This window comes from Pistacia vera, unplaced genomic scaffold (assembly GCF_008641045.1).
Source record: "Pistacia vera cultivar Batoury unplaced genomic scaffold, PisVer_v2 Contig117, whole genome shotgun sequence".
NCBI lineage: Eukaryota > Viridiplantae > Streptophyta > Magnoliopsida > Sapindales > Anacardiaceae > Pistacia > Pistacia vera.
In genome coordinates this window covers 1,129,619-1,145,076 of record NW_022195215.1, presented here as the reverse complement: position 1 = coordinate 1,145,076, position 15,458 = coordinate 1,129,619, and the positions used below count along the sequence as shown (strand labels likewise).

At 32.3% G+C, this 15,458-nt stretch overlaps 1 protein-coding gene across 1 annotated transcript; it reads right to left on the bottom strand.

Moving 5' to 3' along the window:
- Window positions 1-7,036: 7,036 nt before the first annotated feature.
- LOC116105995 (serine/threonine-protein phosphatase PP1 isozyme 3-like) lies at window positions 7,037-14,287 on the bottom strand. Its single transcript, XM_031392366.1, has 4 exons — window positions 13,844-14,287; window positions 10,014-10,573; window positions 9,338-9,607; window positions 7,037-7,604 (listed from the first exon to the last, which is right to left on the bottom strand). The coding sequence occupies exons 1-4, from the start codon at window positions 14,016-14,018 to the stop codon at window positions 7,581-7,583; spliced, it is 1,029 nt and encodes a 342-aa protein (XP_031248226.1). The 5' UTR covers window positions 14,019-14,287; the 3' UTR covers window positions 7,037-7,580.
- Window positions 14,288-15,458: the final 1,171 nt, after the last annotated feature.

Genomic DNA, 15,458 nt, shown 5'->3' with positions numbered 1-15,458 from the left:
TTCCATCATAGTTTTGACAATATTAACTTCCAAGCAAAAGGATTTTACAAAAGGGCATGAAGCACTTTTTGGAGAAGTCTTCGTCGTAGGCAAGCTTCTCCAACAGGTGCTTCAATTGTTTTTACATTTCCAGATGCATTCTGGTGCACAGCCTAAATCATCGAATTCATGTAAAAAATACAAATAGAAAGGGCTTTTATGAATGAAGCATTCAAATAGTTATATCACATCCGTTTTGTTGCCTCGGAGATGAGATCGGATGAAAATTAGGTTGAACACAGTTTAGTGTACATGGAGAAGAGAAGGAATTGCTAACCTTCAATCTTCAAACCCAACTTTATATGGAAGAAATAATTTTTTTGCATTAGTTTCTAATGACTCTTTTTGCCCCTCCCGAAATTTTTACAATTCAGAATACTATATAGTGAACAGAAAAAAGGCCTGAATATTACTTTAATGGCGGTCCTGGCATGTCCTTTATCCAATCAAATTATCTCGCGAACCAGTCTGTCATACCTTGGTACCAAGGAAGGACTGCAGGATCCACAACATAAAAGGGAGTTAGCAACAGATGAAAGCATACATATGCACACGTTAAATGCAGCAATGCCATATTTAAATGTCTTGTGCACAAATCAAGAAAGACGATCATCCACACAGTTAAATGCTAATGAAATAGAATGTTAAGCATCATCAGATCATCATATTTCCATCTCCAACGTAAGTTACCCTGATTTGGCCAAGATTTCGGTTGCATTTAAGTGAAAAAAGGTTTCCCAGTCGGTATATGATTACATGATGTGATCAAACCAGTGTTTGTCACAAAAATTCCAGTCTTCCAGTTAGGGAAAAACTACTTATTTCATTGCACCAAAGTATTTGTAATTCAGGAGTCACACATGGTAATATTCTCAAAAATTGAGGTCCAAAGTGAAACCGAGTTTTGCATTGGGAACATAAGCAGATATTCAGCAAATTATTAGAATGTTTCCAAACAAAAACGATTTGAAATTTCTTAGAAGATACTTTGAAGTTAAGGACACTTGACGTTTGACAGCAAATTAAGGAAAAAGGCTCAACACTCAGACCAAAACCTGCAGAGCCTCAAATCTTTGCGTTGATCATGGATGGGACTTAAATGTAAAATCAAATAGGTTCAGATATCTAATACAAGTATCAATCACCTACCAGTAGAAAGTACTATGATTAAGGACGTGCTCCATCAATGCCAACAAGACTAACCAATCTACAACTACAACTTCAAAGTGCCTTCTGAAATCCATACATACATTCACTAAAGAAACTACATAGTCTACACCAACATAATGGCACAACCATTAAAAACCACCACACAAATCCTCACCTCCATTGATGCAAAATTCTACTCCCATTCTATGTATGCTTTCTTTACCATTAACATTGCACTACCAATTCCAAATTCCTGAATGGGTGTAAGAAAATTTATTGATAAACATAAACTTACTAATCCCTGTGGTTTTCTTTTGAACATTCTAGAATTTCAATAAATATATTTGACAAAAATTTAGGAGAATTTTATTATTTTTATATTTAAAAAAAAAGAAAATTTCGAGAAAAAAATAGATGAAGTAAAATTAGGTAAATATAAAGCTTGTAGACTTATTGTCAAAATTTGAAAAATTATCCAAAATAATCTATAACTCAATGAAATCATCTAACCAACTACCTTGGGTGATTGAAAGATTTGATATAGACTTTTGAGTATATTACTCAAAAGATTCTAGTTCGAGTCCTTCTTCGGTTGCTTAGAGGTAGTCATGTAGCTCTTACTTGATTGATAGTTCTAGGTTCCGAAAGATTAATTGAGGTGTATAAACTGGTTTGAATACTTCCGATCATAAAAAGAAAAAAAATTATCACACGATATATGGTGTTGAGAATCATATTTAATTAATTAAAAAAAAAAGTGCATGAATATAAATATAAACCAGTCTATACGGCAGAATAAATTGAAGAGAAGCTTGAATGTGAAGACATGGGAGACAAATTAGGTAAGTCAGATCAGTTGAATAGCAGATCAATTAGATAATATTAATGTAGTAATTAATTTAAATGGCGGTCCATATGATATGGTAAATTAATGTATATTTATTTAATTTCCTTAATTTACGCCAGAAATTTGATATTGAACACAAGGACATAGGATGATGAACAAAATCACGCCTGCCTGCTGGCTTTTTTATTTAATTTTTAATATATATTGAGAATTATTTATTTAGTTTATTATGAAGGTTAACGATTATAATCCCCAAGAATTATGTATGAAAAATTTAAGTTTAAAAAACCTTGATGTATATAGTGGGGAGCACGAAGTATTGGTCATTTAATATCCAAACTTCCAGAATTATCTTGCAATTAAATATATCATTAATACAAATTACAAGCCTCTGCCGGCCCTGTGCATGCTATAAATATCATCAACACATTTTCTTTTAGGATTGATGGGTCAGATATTATACTTAAAATGAATATAGCTTGATGAATTTGAATTTATCGAAAATCTCTTTTGATAGGAAGGAGTAAATGATAAATATTTTAACATATTGTTTGAGTTTGAATAAATTTAACGGTTCAAATTCAAAGATAATTGTACATTAATAATAATTATTATTGATTAAGGTTCACATGTTTAAATTAAAAAGAATACCAAGATTCGTTCCAGAAAGACATATGTTTGATATGTTATATTGAAGTTGAAAATTGATGGAATTAAATTGAACCTGTTTATACAACGGCACATAAAATCTTTTATCTGCTGGAAATGGGTTGTAGAATTTGCATCTTTCTTTTATTTTTTTCAACGTTAAGTTGATAAAAGAACAAAACTTTTTGTTATTTTATTTGAAAGAATATATCTAAATTAATATATAATAACAAGATGTCCATTATTAATAACATATATTATCAATTAAACCTACCATTAATAATAAGATTGTTGTTTGGATGAAGCAGAAATAATGGAGTTTGTTGCCATCCTTTACTAGTTTATATTTTCATCTTGAACCTCCAAACTAGCAAATCCAATGAAGATGTATGTTTCGAGGCAATTAATATTATATTTATTTACCTTTTTTTAAATAAGGTTTTGAAATAATATCAGGAGTTTGGATCAGTTCAGTAGCATATCAGGATTCAGGAGTTTATATGTTATTATTTCTCTTCCATCTCTTGTTGACTCCGGTCAATCTTTTCAGAATTTATGGCTTGGGGAGGCCAAAATGTACACAGTATAAATAATGAAATAAATAAACCACCCATCCTATTAATTTTTATTCCTGATTTCATTTAGTTTTTGTAGGTTGCCTATATATAAATATAAATTTAACCATTATTAGATGATCGAATGATTAATTAAAACTCTTGAATGTATTACTTAAGCGGTCTTGTGTTCGATTCACCTTTGCTGCTAATAGACTAACCACTGAAGGTTTATTCGATTGTTAATTTCAAGATCTCGAGGGATTAATCAAGATGCACGCAAGTTAGTCCAGACATCCCCGATCACCAAAAAATAAAAAAATATATAACATAAAGCTTATTTTAATGTTGGTCCATCGGATTTATCATGTTTTTCTCAATTTTATGAACAATTTAAAATGGTGATAAATGACAATTTTGGAAATAGTATAGGGGTGGTAAGGGATGAAAATAATACCCAAGTTTGCACTAGCTTGAGATATTTAAAAAATCTAGGGTTAGTTTTGATAAGCCTGATTGCAAATAGTGCTATACTTTTTCATGGATAGAAACCTCACAATGACTTGACTATAAGAGAGTGTTTAGAAAGTAGCACCTTCGTCAAAAGCTTTGATTGAGATGTTCAATTTCTCCTCTTCTGCGTCTTCTTCTTCCTCGAGAAAAAATAAAAAAAAAACAACTCCCATTAACTTAGAAATCTTTATATGCTATTCCAACAAAATCACACATTTTTCATGCTTATTTTATTTTTCACTTATTTTATAACTTTTTTTTTTTTTTAATGACAGAAAGACTTTAAAACTACCGATTGAATAATTATTTTATAATTTAATTCTAACTTCTTCGTAACAAATTTCCTTTGAAAAGGAACAAACAAACCCATGTGAGTAGAGCCCAAAATTTTAATCTAAGGGAGAACAACATTTTCACACCCAAGGTTTGATAAAATGACTCTTTCCCACCCATCAAGTTTTAAAATGACACTTTCCAACAATTCGTTAGGCTCTGTTAGTGTTTTCTGTTAATATTTAACTGAAAATATGAAAATACCCTTAAATAGTTTATTTCTTAATTAGTTTATTATAAATTAAAATTTAATTAAGTTAAAGTCTTTACTCGATTATTTATTAGTTCAAGTGTAAAGATACTTTTTTTCTTTGTTTATTTAATTAATTATGAATATTGATTTTTTATATTAATTAGGAAAATTGAAAAACATTATAAATTTAATAGATTATTGAATAATAGTGATGAGATATTGATAACATTATAAATAAATATTAAGATCATTTAACTTTAAACAATTTCATAGCATTATTCCCAACTTTTTAGATGGAACTAACTACTTTTTCTTTTTTGACTTTTTAGCTAATTAAAAATTTATAAAGTCAAATTTTTAAGGGTACTTTCATCTTTTTAATAAAATATTAACGGAAAACATAACAGAACTTAACGAAGGGTGGAAAAGTATTATTTTTAAACTTGAAGGGTGAGAGAGTGCCATTTCGTCAAACCTTGGGTGGGCAAATGTCTTTCTCCCTTTGATAAATTGAAATCTCTTTAACTTGAAACTAGCAACTAATACTTGGTCTCACCAATTGCTTTTCGTGTACACAACATTAAAATTTGTCTCCCAATGGTCACTGCTAATGGGGCTACAAGGTTTTCTTTTTAGTGAATCCATAATTAAAGAAAAAAAGTTTGATTTACAGCATTTTTCTTTTGACTTAAGTAGTATTTGGGGCATTGACTTCAAAAAGTATGCTGAATATATGCTGATTTGGTTTTTCTTTTGAACATTCTAGAATTTCAATAAATATTATTTGACAAAACTTTAGGAGAATTTTATTAATTTTTTATATTTAAAAAAAAAGAAAATTTCGAGAAAAAATAGATGAAGTATTCAAATTAGCGTAAATATAAAGCTATGTAGACTTATTGTCAAATATTTGAAATAATTATCCAAAATAATCTATAACTCAATGAAATCATCTAACCCAACTACCTCTGGGTGATTGAAAGATTTGATATAGACTTTTGAGTATATTACTCAAAAGATTCTAGTTCGAGTCCTTCTTCGGTTGCTAATAGAGGTAGTCACTGTAGCTCTTACTTGATTGATAGTTCTAGGGTTCCGAAAGATTAATTGAGGTACGTATAAACTGGTTTGAATACTTCCGATCATAAAAAAGAAAAAAATTATAACCCGATATATGGTGTTGAGAATCATATTTAATTAATTAAAAAAAAAATGTGCATGAATATAAATATAAAACCAGTCTATACGGCAGAAATAAATTGAAGAGAAGCTTGAATGTGAAGACATGCGGAGACAAATTAGGTAAGTCAGATCAGTTGAATAGCAGATCAATTAGATAATTATTAAATGTAGTAATCTAATTTAAATGGCGGTCCATATGATATGGTAAATTAATGTATATTTTATTTAATTTTCCTTAATTTACGCCAGAAATTTGATATTGAACACAAGGACATAGGATGATGAACAAAATCATCGCCTGCCTGCTGGCTTTTTTATTTAATTTTTAAATATATATTGAGATTTATTTATTTTAGTTTTATATGAAGGTTAACGATATAATATCCCCAAGAATTATGTATGAAAAATTTAAGTTTAAAAAACCTTGTTATGTATAATAGTGGGGAGCACGAAGTATTGGTCATTTAATTAATCCAAACTTCCAGAATTATCTTGCAATTAAATATATCATTAATACAAATTACAAGCCTCTGCCGGCCCTGTGCATGCTATAATATATCATCAACACATTTTCTTTTAGGATTGATGGGTCAGATATTATACTTAAAATGAATATAGCTTGATGAATTTGAACAGCTCCCACAAATTTTTCATGATGGTTCAAGTTATTGGCCTTGTGGAAGTTACTTTTATTATTATTATTATTATATAACCAGGGATGTTCGAGCCAGCATACGCATACCTCAACTAATCTCTCGAGATCTTAAACTATTGACCAGGTAAAAACTCTAATGACTATATCTATTAACAACCGAGGAAGGGCTTGAACTCAAAATCTTTTGAGTAATACACCTAAGAGTCTCTATGGAATTACTGAACCATCTATAGATAATTGAAAGTTACTTCAAAGAAGCATTTTTTAAAAACTCCATTAAGAGCTTGACATGGAGATACCATTGTCTTTTGATAAGTCTATTGTCTAATTTCAGAATAGAATGAATAAGTTATATTAAGCGATGTCACAATGGGAAAAATAAAATTAAATCCAACAAACTTATAACAAAATAATATTTCCGTCGAAATATTGACTAGGCATTTATTTTATACCAAAAACTATCAATAGACTTGTAACACATGCCTCAAATAAAAAAAAAATAAAAAAAAAAACTAATTTCGTTTTTTATCAAATAAATAAGCTAAAATAATAGTTATAAACCCCTTTAATATGGTTTGATCTCTTGGGCTTCTGGGTAATAGTGGGTATTCAATCAACATGATATCGTGCAACAGTTGAATATTAATTCGACTGCACTATTGATTCCCGGAAAAACCATTTAAAATTTCATAAAAGCCCTGGAATTCTACCAAGAATTCCCACGATATAGAACCATAACATGTAAGAGCTAAAGATTTTGTAGCTTTTATTCCTGAAGCATGGATTGCCATCCAGCTCCTGCATGTTCCTCATACTGAACCATCCAGACGAAGCCTCAAGTCTCTTGGTTTATTATACTGAGGATTGTGAAGCTATTTGGGCCCTGTAATTGAAATCCATGTGCAGGTTCTCAGAATAATGTCTGTAGGAATGGAATTTAATGGTATCGGTATCACATTCCATCATAGTTTTGACAATATTAACTTCCAAGCAAAAGGATTTTACAAAAGGGCATGAAGCACTTTTTGGAGAAGTCTTCGTCGTAGGCAAGCTTCTCCAACAGGTGCTTCAATTGTTTTTACATTTCCAGATGCATTCTGGTGCACAGCCTAAATCATCGAATTCATGTAAAAAATACAAATAGAAAGGGCTTTTATGAATGAAGCATTCAAATAGTTATATCACATCCGTTTTGTTGCCTCGGAGATGAGATCGGATGAAAATTAGGTTGAACACAGTTTAGTGTACATGGAGAAGAGAAGGAATTGCTAACCTTCAATCTTCAAACCCAACTTTATATGGAAGAAATAATTTTTTTGCATTAGTTTCTAATGACTCTTTTTGCCCCTCCCGAAATTTTTACAATTCAGAATACTATATAGTGAACAGAAAAAAGGCCTGAATATTACTTTAATGGCGGTCCTGGCATGTCCTTTATCCAATCAAATTATCTCGCGAACCAGTCTGTCATACCTTGGTACCAAGGAAGGACTGCAGGATCCACAACATAAAAGGGAGTTAGCAACAGATGAAAGCATACATATGCACACGTTAAATGCAGCAATGCCATATTTAAATGTCTTGTGCACAAATCAAGAAAGACGATCATCCACACAGTTAAATGCTAATGAAATAGAATGTTAAGCATCATCAGATCATCATATTTCCATCTCCAACGTAAGTTACCCTGATTTGGCCAAGATTTCGGTTGCATTTAAGTGAAAAAAGGTTTCCCAGTCGGTATATGATTACATGATGTGATCAAACCAGTGTTTGTCACAAAAATTCCAGTCTTCCAGTTAGGGAAAAACTACTTATTTCATTGCACCAAAGTATTTGTAATTCAGGAGTCACACATGGTAATATTCTCAAAAATTGAGGTCCAAAGTGAAACCGAGTTTTGCATTGGGAACATAAGCAGATATTCAGCAAATTATTAGAATGTTTCCAAACAAAAACGATTTGAAATTTCTTAGAAGATACTTTGAAGTTAAGGACACTTGACGTTTGACAGCAAATTAAGGAAAAAGGCTCAACACTCAGACCAAAACCTGCAGAGCCTCAAATCTTTGCGTTGATCATGGATGGGACTTAAATGTAAAATCAAATAGGTTCAGATATCTAATACAAGTATCAATCACCTACCAGTAGAAAGTACTATGATTAAGGACGTGCTCCATCAATGCCAACAAGACTAACCAATCTACAACTACAACTTCAAAGTGCCTTCTGAAATCCATACATACATTCACTAAAGAAACTACATAGTCTACACCAACATAATGGCACAACCATTAAAAACCACCACACAAATCCTCACCTCCATTGATGCAAAATTCTACTCCCATTCTATGTATGCTTTCTTTACCATTAACATTGCACTACCAATTCCAAATTCCTGAATGGGTGTAAGAAAATTTATTGATAAACATAAACTTACTAATCCCACCAGCAAAAAAAAAAAAAAAAAAATAGAAGGTTGGAATAGGGAACCTTTGACTTCAAAGGTTACCGAGAACCACATTTTCTTCTCTAAGTGGTTATGCAGAACAAAATCCGAATTACCACATCATAATCATATGTTCAAGGGAAAAATTAATACAATACAAGCAGCCTGACCATTGAACTACAACTTCCACAAACCCATTCTATAACCTTGCAGAAATGGAGAAATTCCACATACCCATTCTAAAGCTTAACCATTTAACTACAACATCGACATACCCATTCTAAAGCCTTGCAGACATGGAGAAAATTTTACAAGTATTTGCATCCCTTGGATAACATCATGATGTATGAACACACTTAAAACCACAGAGAAAGCTCATTTCAAGTATAGTTGCTCCTCACCATCAAAATCTCTTCTTTTTTTAATTTCTTTTTTCTTTTATTTTTTTGAAGAGGAGGGGGTGAAACCCTTGAAAATCTAAAATCTTCTTCACATTTACCCACATGGAAGAGATGGAGAAATATTCTGTAATTTTTTCCCTCCATCCTCTCCGCCTAAATCAAATTACTGTTACAATATGCATTTTTTTTTTTTTTTTTACAGTAAAAAGATGTAGCATACTACACAACTGGGAAGCTAACAACAATCATGGATGCTGAAACACAAGATCTACATTCAAACTAAAAATTATCAGATAATGCCTATGAGATGAATTCTAATAAACTTTCATCCTTCAACATTAATTCTTGTCTTGAAAATAAAATTTTGCATTTACCTTGACTCCTGCTGGTGTATTTCCAGGCTTAGTTGTAGTTGTGCTCCCAAAAACACCTGTTGAAGGGTTTCCAAGCTTTGCTGTAGTTGTGCTTCCAAAACCGAACTTGGACTTCTTATCTGAAGGCTTTAGTATTTGGAAAGAGCACATCAGTGTATGGTCAACACTCATCATGGCACCAGCATTGTCAAACTCTCCACAATAATTAGGAGCTGAAAATATAGTTACAAGCTGTCGATTGGCAAAGAACTCGTATCCATCCTCCACAACCTGCAAATAATATAATCAAAACGATATAAATACAATCAAGTATACACTAAAACTAATAAGGAACCTCATCAGCTAAAGTTAACCCAAAGCACTGTACAAAAATATCAAAAGGAATCAAATCCAGCCAGATCCAAACACACTGTTACACAGGGTAGGAGCTTATCAGCTTAGGCATATTAAATGAGTGAATGCCTGCGATACAATGCTTATTGTAGACAAAAATAAAATGGATGACCTACAGACATAAAATTACAATAGTGCTCAAGAAAGAAAGAAATATTCCAATATAAAATGCTCATGGCTCCTGATGTTACATTTCTACTACCCTAAAGAGTAATACTCAAGAGGACATTAACCCAACTTGAAAATTGTCTAAAATAAATGGAACAGCTATGACAGGCAAAACCTGGTGAGCGCGACAAATGAGATCCAGATCATGCTTCTGCAGAAACTCGGTCACTTTGTCAGGACCAAACGTAAATGAAACTCCTCTATCATTCATTCCCCAACCTTGAATATCTTTGCTGGGATCTGACCAGAGAAGATCACATAGCAAACCTGTATCCGGTACATCAGTTGGACGTTGTATATTTCTAATTTGATCCAAATTATGTAGGTCTGGAGAAAGGCCCCCATGCATGCAGAGAATCTTCTCATCAATTAAAGCAGCCACTGGTAGACAGTTAAAACAATCTGTGAATGTCTTCCATAACCTAACATTGAATCTTCTCTTACACTCATCATAAAAACCATAGATGCGGTTTATAGAAGCACATTCATGGTTTCCTCTCAGGAGGAAAAAATTTTCAGGATATTTTATTTTATATGCAAGAAGAAGACATATTGTCTCCAGACTTTGCTTGCCACGGTCCACATAATCGCCCAAAAACAAGTAATTGGCTCGTGGAGGTAAACCACCATACTCAAAAAGCCTTAAGAGATCAGAGTATTGACCATGGATGTCACCTGCATTTCATAAACAGAATTCGTCATCAGAACAGATGGATATAATTTTCTATAAAATGAACTCAAATGGACATCTTCTAAGTGCCATCACTTATCAGCTGGGCATAAGAACATGTATCCCTTGTCAAGAAACAGCAGCACATCAACGGTCAAAACAATCATCTAAGTCACAAACTATGAGAATTTACACATTATTGGCCACAAATAAAAATCTAATGGACCACAACAATGATCAATGGAGCCCATTAACTCATAATAAGTTATAGTCAAATGCATTTATGAAACTATTGGTAAGTTTTATGAAAATCAAACAATTCTCCACATATCACATAGAGGTAAATAGGTCAGGTCACACTAGGGCTGCAAATGAGCCGAGCCAAGTATCTGGCTGCTCGAGCTCGACTTGGCTGCTACAGTGTTGAGCTCGTGCAGTTTTTGCTCGAGCAGCCATCGAGCCTGAGTCGAGCTAGAGCTCAAATTCGACAAAACTGCTGTAAATATGCTAAGTATACAATGAAAAATTTGCTCCTGTTTAGAACAAAAATTTCCTTGTAGATAAAAAACCTTTTTCCCATATTTAGAACAAAAAGTCTTCATGTAAACCAAATCCAAATCACAAAGAGGAAGCAAAAACATATGGTAACAAAGCTGCAACACTTAAATAGCAAACAAAATGAAATACATATCAGCCTGATTCACCAAAAGCAAAAACAAAATATTACAAACTTTAGAGAGAATACCCACCTGGGGCAAGCTAAAAAGAGGAGAAAACACCCAAAATTGCAGGTGAAAATATAGAGGAGAAAGAGGGTTTTGAGAAACAAAAAAGAAGCTGAAAATGAGAAAGAACATAAATGGTGTTGACTTTCAACTGTTTCTTCTACTGATTCTAAAGTTACAATTTCTTCTACTGGTTCTAGACGGCAAACAGGACGATGAGACGAGACAGGCGACATCACGAGAGGGGAAGATTGACACAGAGATCAGAAGGTTTCAGCGTTTAGGGTTTTTTTTTTTATGTTCTAAATCCCCAATTTGATTTTTACATATTTCGAATATGGGTGTGTTTGTCACTTCAAAAAATGAAAAATTACATGCAGCCTTCTATTAGTTTCAAAACTATCATATATACCCTTTTGAGCTTGCTGAAGCTTGCAAGCTTGTCGAGCCGAGTATTGGCGCGCTCAAACTTGGCTCGACTTACACCCCTAGGTCACACAACTGAAATCCTAAAACTTTGTAATTAAATAGAAACTGGAAATTAATGTTTATTCCACAAATGAGATCCCCTCACACAACACGCGCACACACACACAAACAAAAGAAATAGAAAGGAGAAAGGAAAAAGCTGAAGGAGGAGGACAAAGGAAGCGTAAGGGATGAAACATTACACGTAAATTGTTCTGACCAATTGAAAGAATGAATGGTGTTGCTATCAAATAACTACTCAGCCCAAGTCCCAACTTAGACCAAAATCCAACCAAATTAAGCATTTCAATCCATAACTCCAAGAAATCCATTAAAAACAATATGTGATGTAAACACAACATATATTTTTGTTTTAGTAAATCTAAAGAAAGCAAAGATTCCATGCCAAAGCACAAGAATCAATGATGTGAACAGCATTAAACAAACTTGAAGCCATGTCACAAATTCATCAAAACTAGCAAATGCAAGACATGACATCACCAAAAAGAGAGAAAAAAAAAGAAAAGAAATAATAATAATAATAAAATAAAAGCACAATGATAAAAGAAATTATCATAATTTATAGCAAAAGAAGCCACTTAATGACAGCCACGTGACACAATTAATTCATAAACCAAAAAAGTCTCCTAAAGCAAACACAATCCTTATTACAAAACTACACCCACACTCATCACAACTTCATTCAATATACTAAGGGTTCATAAAATGAACACTTTAGATGGGAAAAACAACCTTCCATGGCCAATAAATGCAAAGGACAAGGGTGACCACAGTAAAGAACAATGAAACTTAAGGGATTAAGCACAGCACAAAGTCGCATCACAGAAACACTATAACATTCACTTGTTCATCCAGTAAAACTTGCATTTTCATGATTGTGATAAGATAACTACAAACTTAAAACAAACCACTCTGATTCACACCCCACCCCCCACCCCCCAACCCCCAACAAAGAAATAAAAAAAAATCTACTATCAGCACAAAACCCATTTGGGTGAGTTCATCAAAACTACACTCATGGTCATGGGTTACTTACAATACTCAAACATAACAAGTACAACCACAACCAAACCACAAATTAATCTCAGAACAAAAACAACTATAACAGAGCAGTGTTCATCTAATATGTAAGTTCTCAATCACAAAGATGCCACTAACACCAGATACCTGGATATTCTCACATTAATCACCAAAAATACCCCAACTGACAAAATAACAACAGACACAAAATTGAAAAAAAGAAGACAGCAAATGGGCTGGGGTCTCATGAACTAGCAATCAAACACATACTTTGTTTCACTAATCAAACTAACAACAATCAAGATAAAAAAATGCTCCGTTTGGTTCAATATTCTGTGTTTTTTTATAATAGTATTTTGGAAAAAGTAAAGTTGAGTTATTTTTATGAGAAATGTATTATTAATGTTTTGGGAGTTAAATTAAGTAGAATTAGATTTTGGAATATTGAAATAAATGCATTTTTGGGTTTTTATGATAGAATAGTGGAATAGGATAGGGTAATATAGTGAAACAAAGGGGCCCAAATCATTGAAAACACATCATTCATCCATAAAACAAAAGAAAACGTGGGGTTCACCACAACCTCACCATAGCTCACCAACCGCGCTCCAAATGAAGCAATAAAACCATAGCACCAAAAAGAAAAAAAAAAAAAAAAAAAAAAAAAAAAAACAAAACTTAGCCTGGCAAAATGGAGTACATGAAAAGCTCCAGCACCCAACACAATCTTCTTTCTCTTTTAAGACCACGAAATATCCCGAAAATTCGTAAGAGTTCACCTAGTTCTACAACCTCAGTACTAAAAATCCATGATAAACAACTAAGTCATACCAATACCTGAACAAACAGCCTAATAATTCAGTCAATATATTATCTAGAGTCACTAAAAATACTAATACAAATCAATGAAACAACATTAAAATAGGGTTTTGCAAAGAAAAAGGAAAAAAAAAAAGAATTGCTGGAAAAATATCACAAGCGTCTGTCAACACAACCAGACCAAATACACATATTACTGAAAAAATAAAAATAAAAATGTACCGCAAATCTTGATGGGAGCTTCAAGTTCTAACAAATTAGGCTGTTTCAAGAAAATCTCTCTCGACAAAACACAAAGTTGGCGGATCTCGGACTCTGATAACTGGACCTGCTTTCCGGGTCGGCCGCGAACCTCTAATAACCGGTTGATTATATCATCAATAACTCCTTGTTCCATTTTCTTTAGCTTTTACAAGAATTGACCAAAGAACAAGAAAGTCAACGGCTATAACTGAAAGGTCGATAAGGAGAAGAAGATAAAGGAGGCGTTGGAGAGAGAGAGAATAATAATAACATGGATTGAGAAAACAGGAGGAGGAGGAGGAGAAGAAGAAGAAAGGTGTTAGAGGTGTCGTTTGATGAAAGAAAGGTGTCGTTTAGAGAGTTGTAATTGTAAAGCAGAAAATTCTTTTTGAAGAAAGAAGAGAAAGAATATTTGGGTGTCCAGAGCTGACCGATAAAGAAGAGACTGGTAAAAAAATTCCTGGAATTTTTTTTTTTTTTTTTTTTTTTAATTCAAAAGGATGGAGTGCTATATGCAATAATTATGGGAGAAGAGGGTTCAATCGAGTGAAATTTTTTGAAACCCTTTTTTGATTTACTGCGAGGAAATGTAATTAGTGCCTTTTTCTCTTATAATAATCCACCCTTAAAATAATAAATAATAATTAACATAAATACAAAAAAAAAAAAATTTAACCATTTAAAAATGGGAGATTTTCATAAAATATCCTTTGGAGCGTTTGGTTAAAAGAATGTTATATTATTGAGAATGTTAATTAATGAGAAGATAGACTACCTTGAAGATAATTAGGAATGTTATATGATGTTTGTCTAAGCTTATAAGCGGGTCAAACTAGCTTATAAGCTTTAAAATTAAACTGACATGTTTGTTTATAACTTTTTTAAGCTTATCAGTTGAGCTTATAAGCAAAAAAAAAAAAAAAAGTTAGGGGGAGGTACTTTTTTTTTTTTTTTTGCTTATAAGCACTATGTTTATAAGCTAGTTTGACCAAGTATATTACCACATTATCCTTGTTTAATTTTAAAATTCTATAGTATACCCTTATTTAATGTAGTACATTTTTTAGCCATTTTATAATAAAATGTACTTATAAGCTACATTTTACCAAACACGTCAATTACTTATCAGTCACTTATAAGTATTTTAATCAAACATGTTTGAGCTTAAAATTTCAAATGCTTATAAGCACTTGTTGTTTATAAGCTAATTTTCATAAGCTCAGACAAACATCCCCTAAATATGTTCAGTTAGATTGTAATTATTTGGTGGGTATGTTATATAGATTACCGAATTGCCCTTATTTTTAATATTACAATAATAATAATATTGTTATTTAGATTATTATTTTAACCTCCTAAATTTGAAATTTTGCTAAAACATCTCAGTCACAATAAAAGTTTAAAAATTAGTCAAAACACCCTCAACCACTCAAAACGATTGTTGACTATCAACTACCATTGCCGACAGTCGTCAAACGACGCACGACTGGTCAGATCTAAGCGACCGTGCTCCAATCTAACCATTTCTGATCAGATCTATGGTTGTTTCCTTAAACATTAGTAACATGTAAACCTGTTAAATTAAAATTAGAAG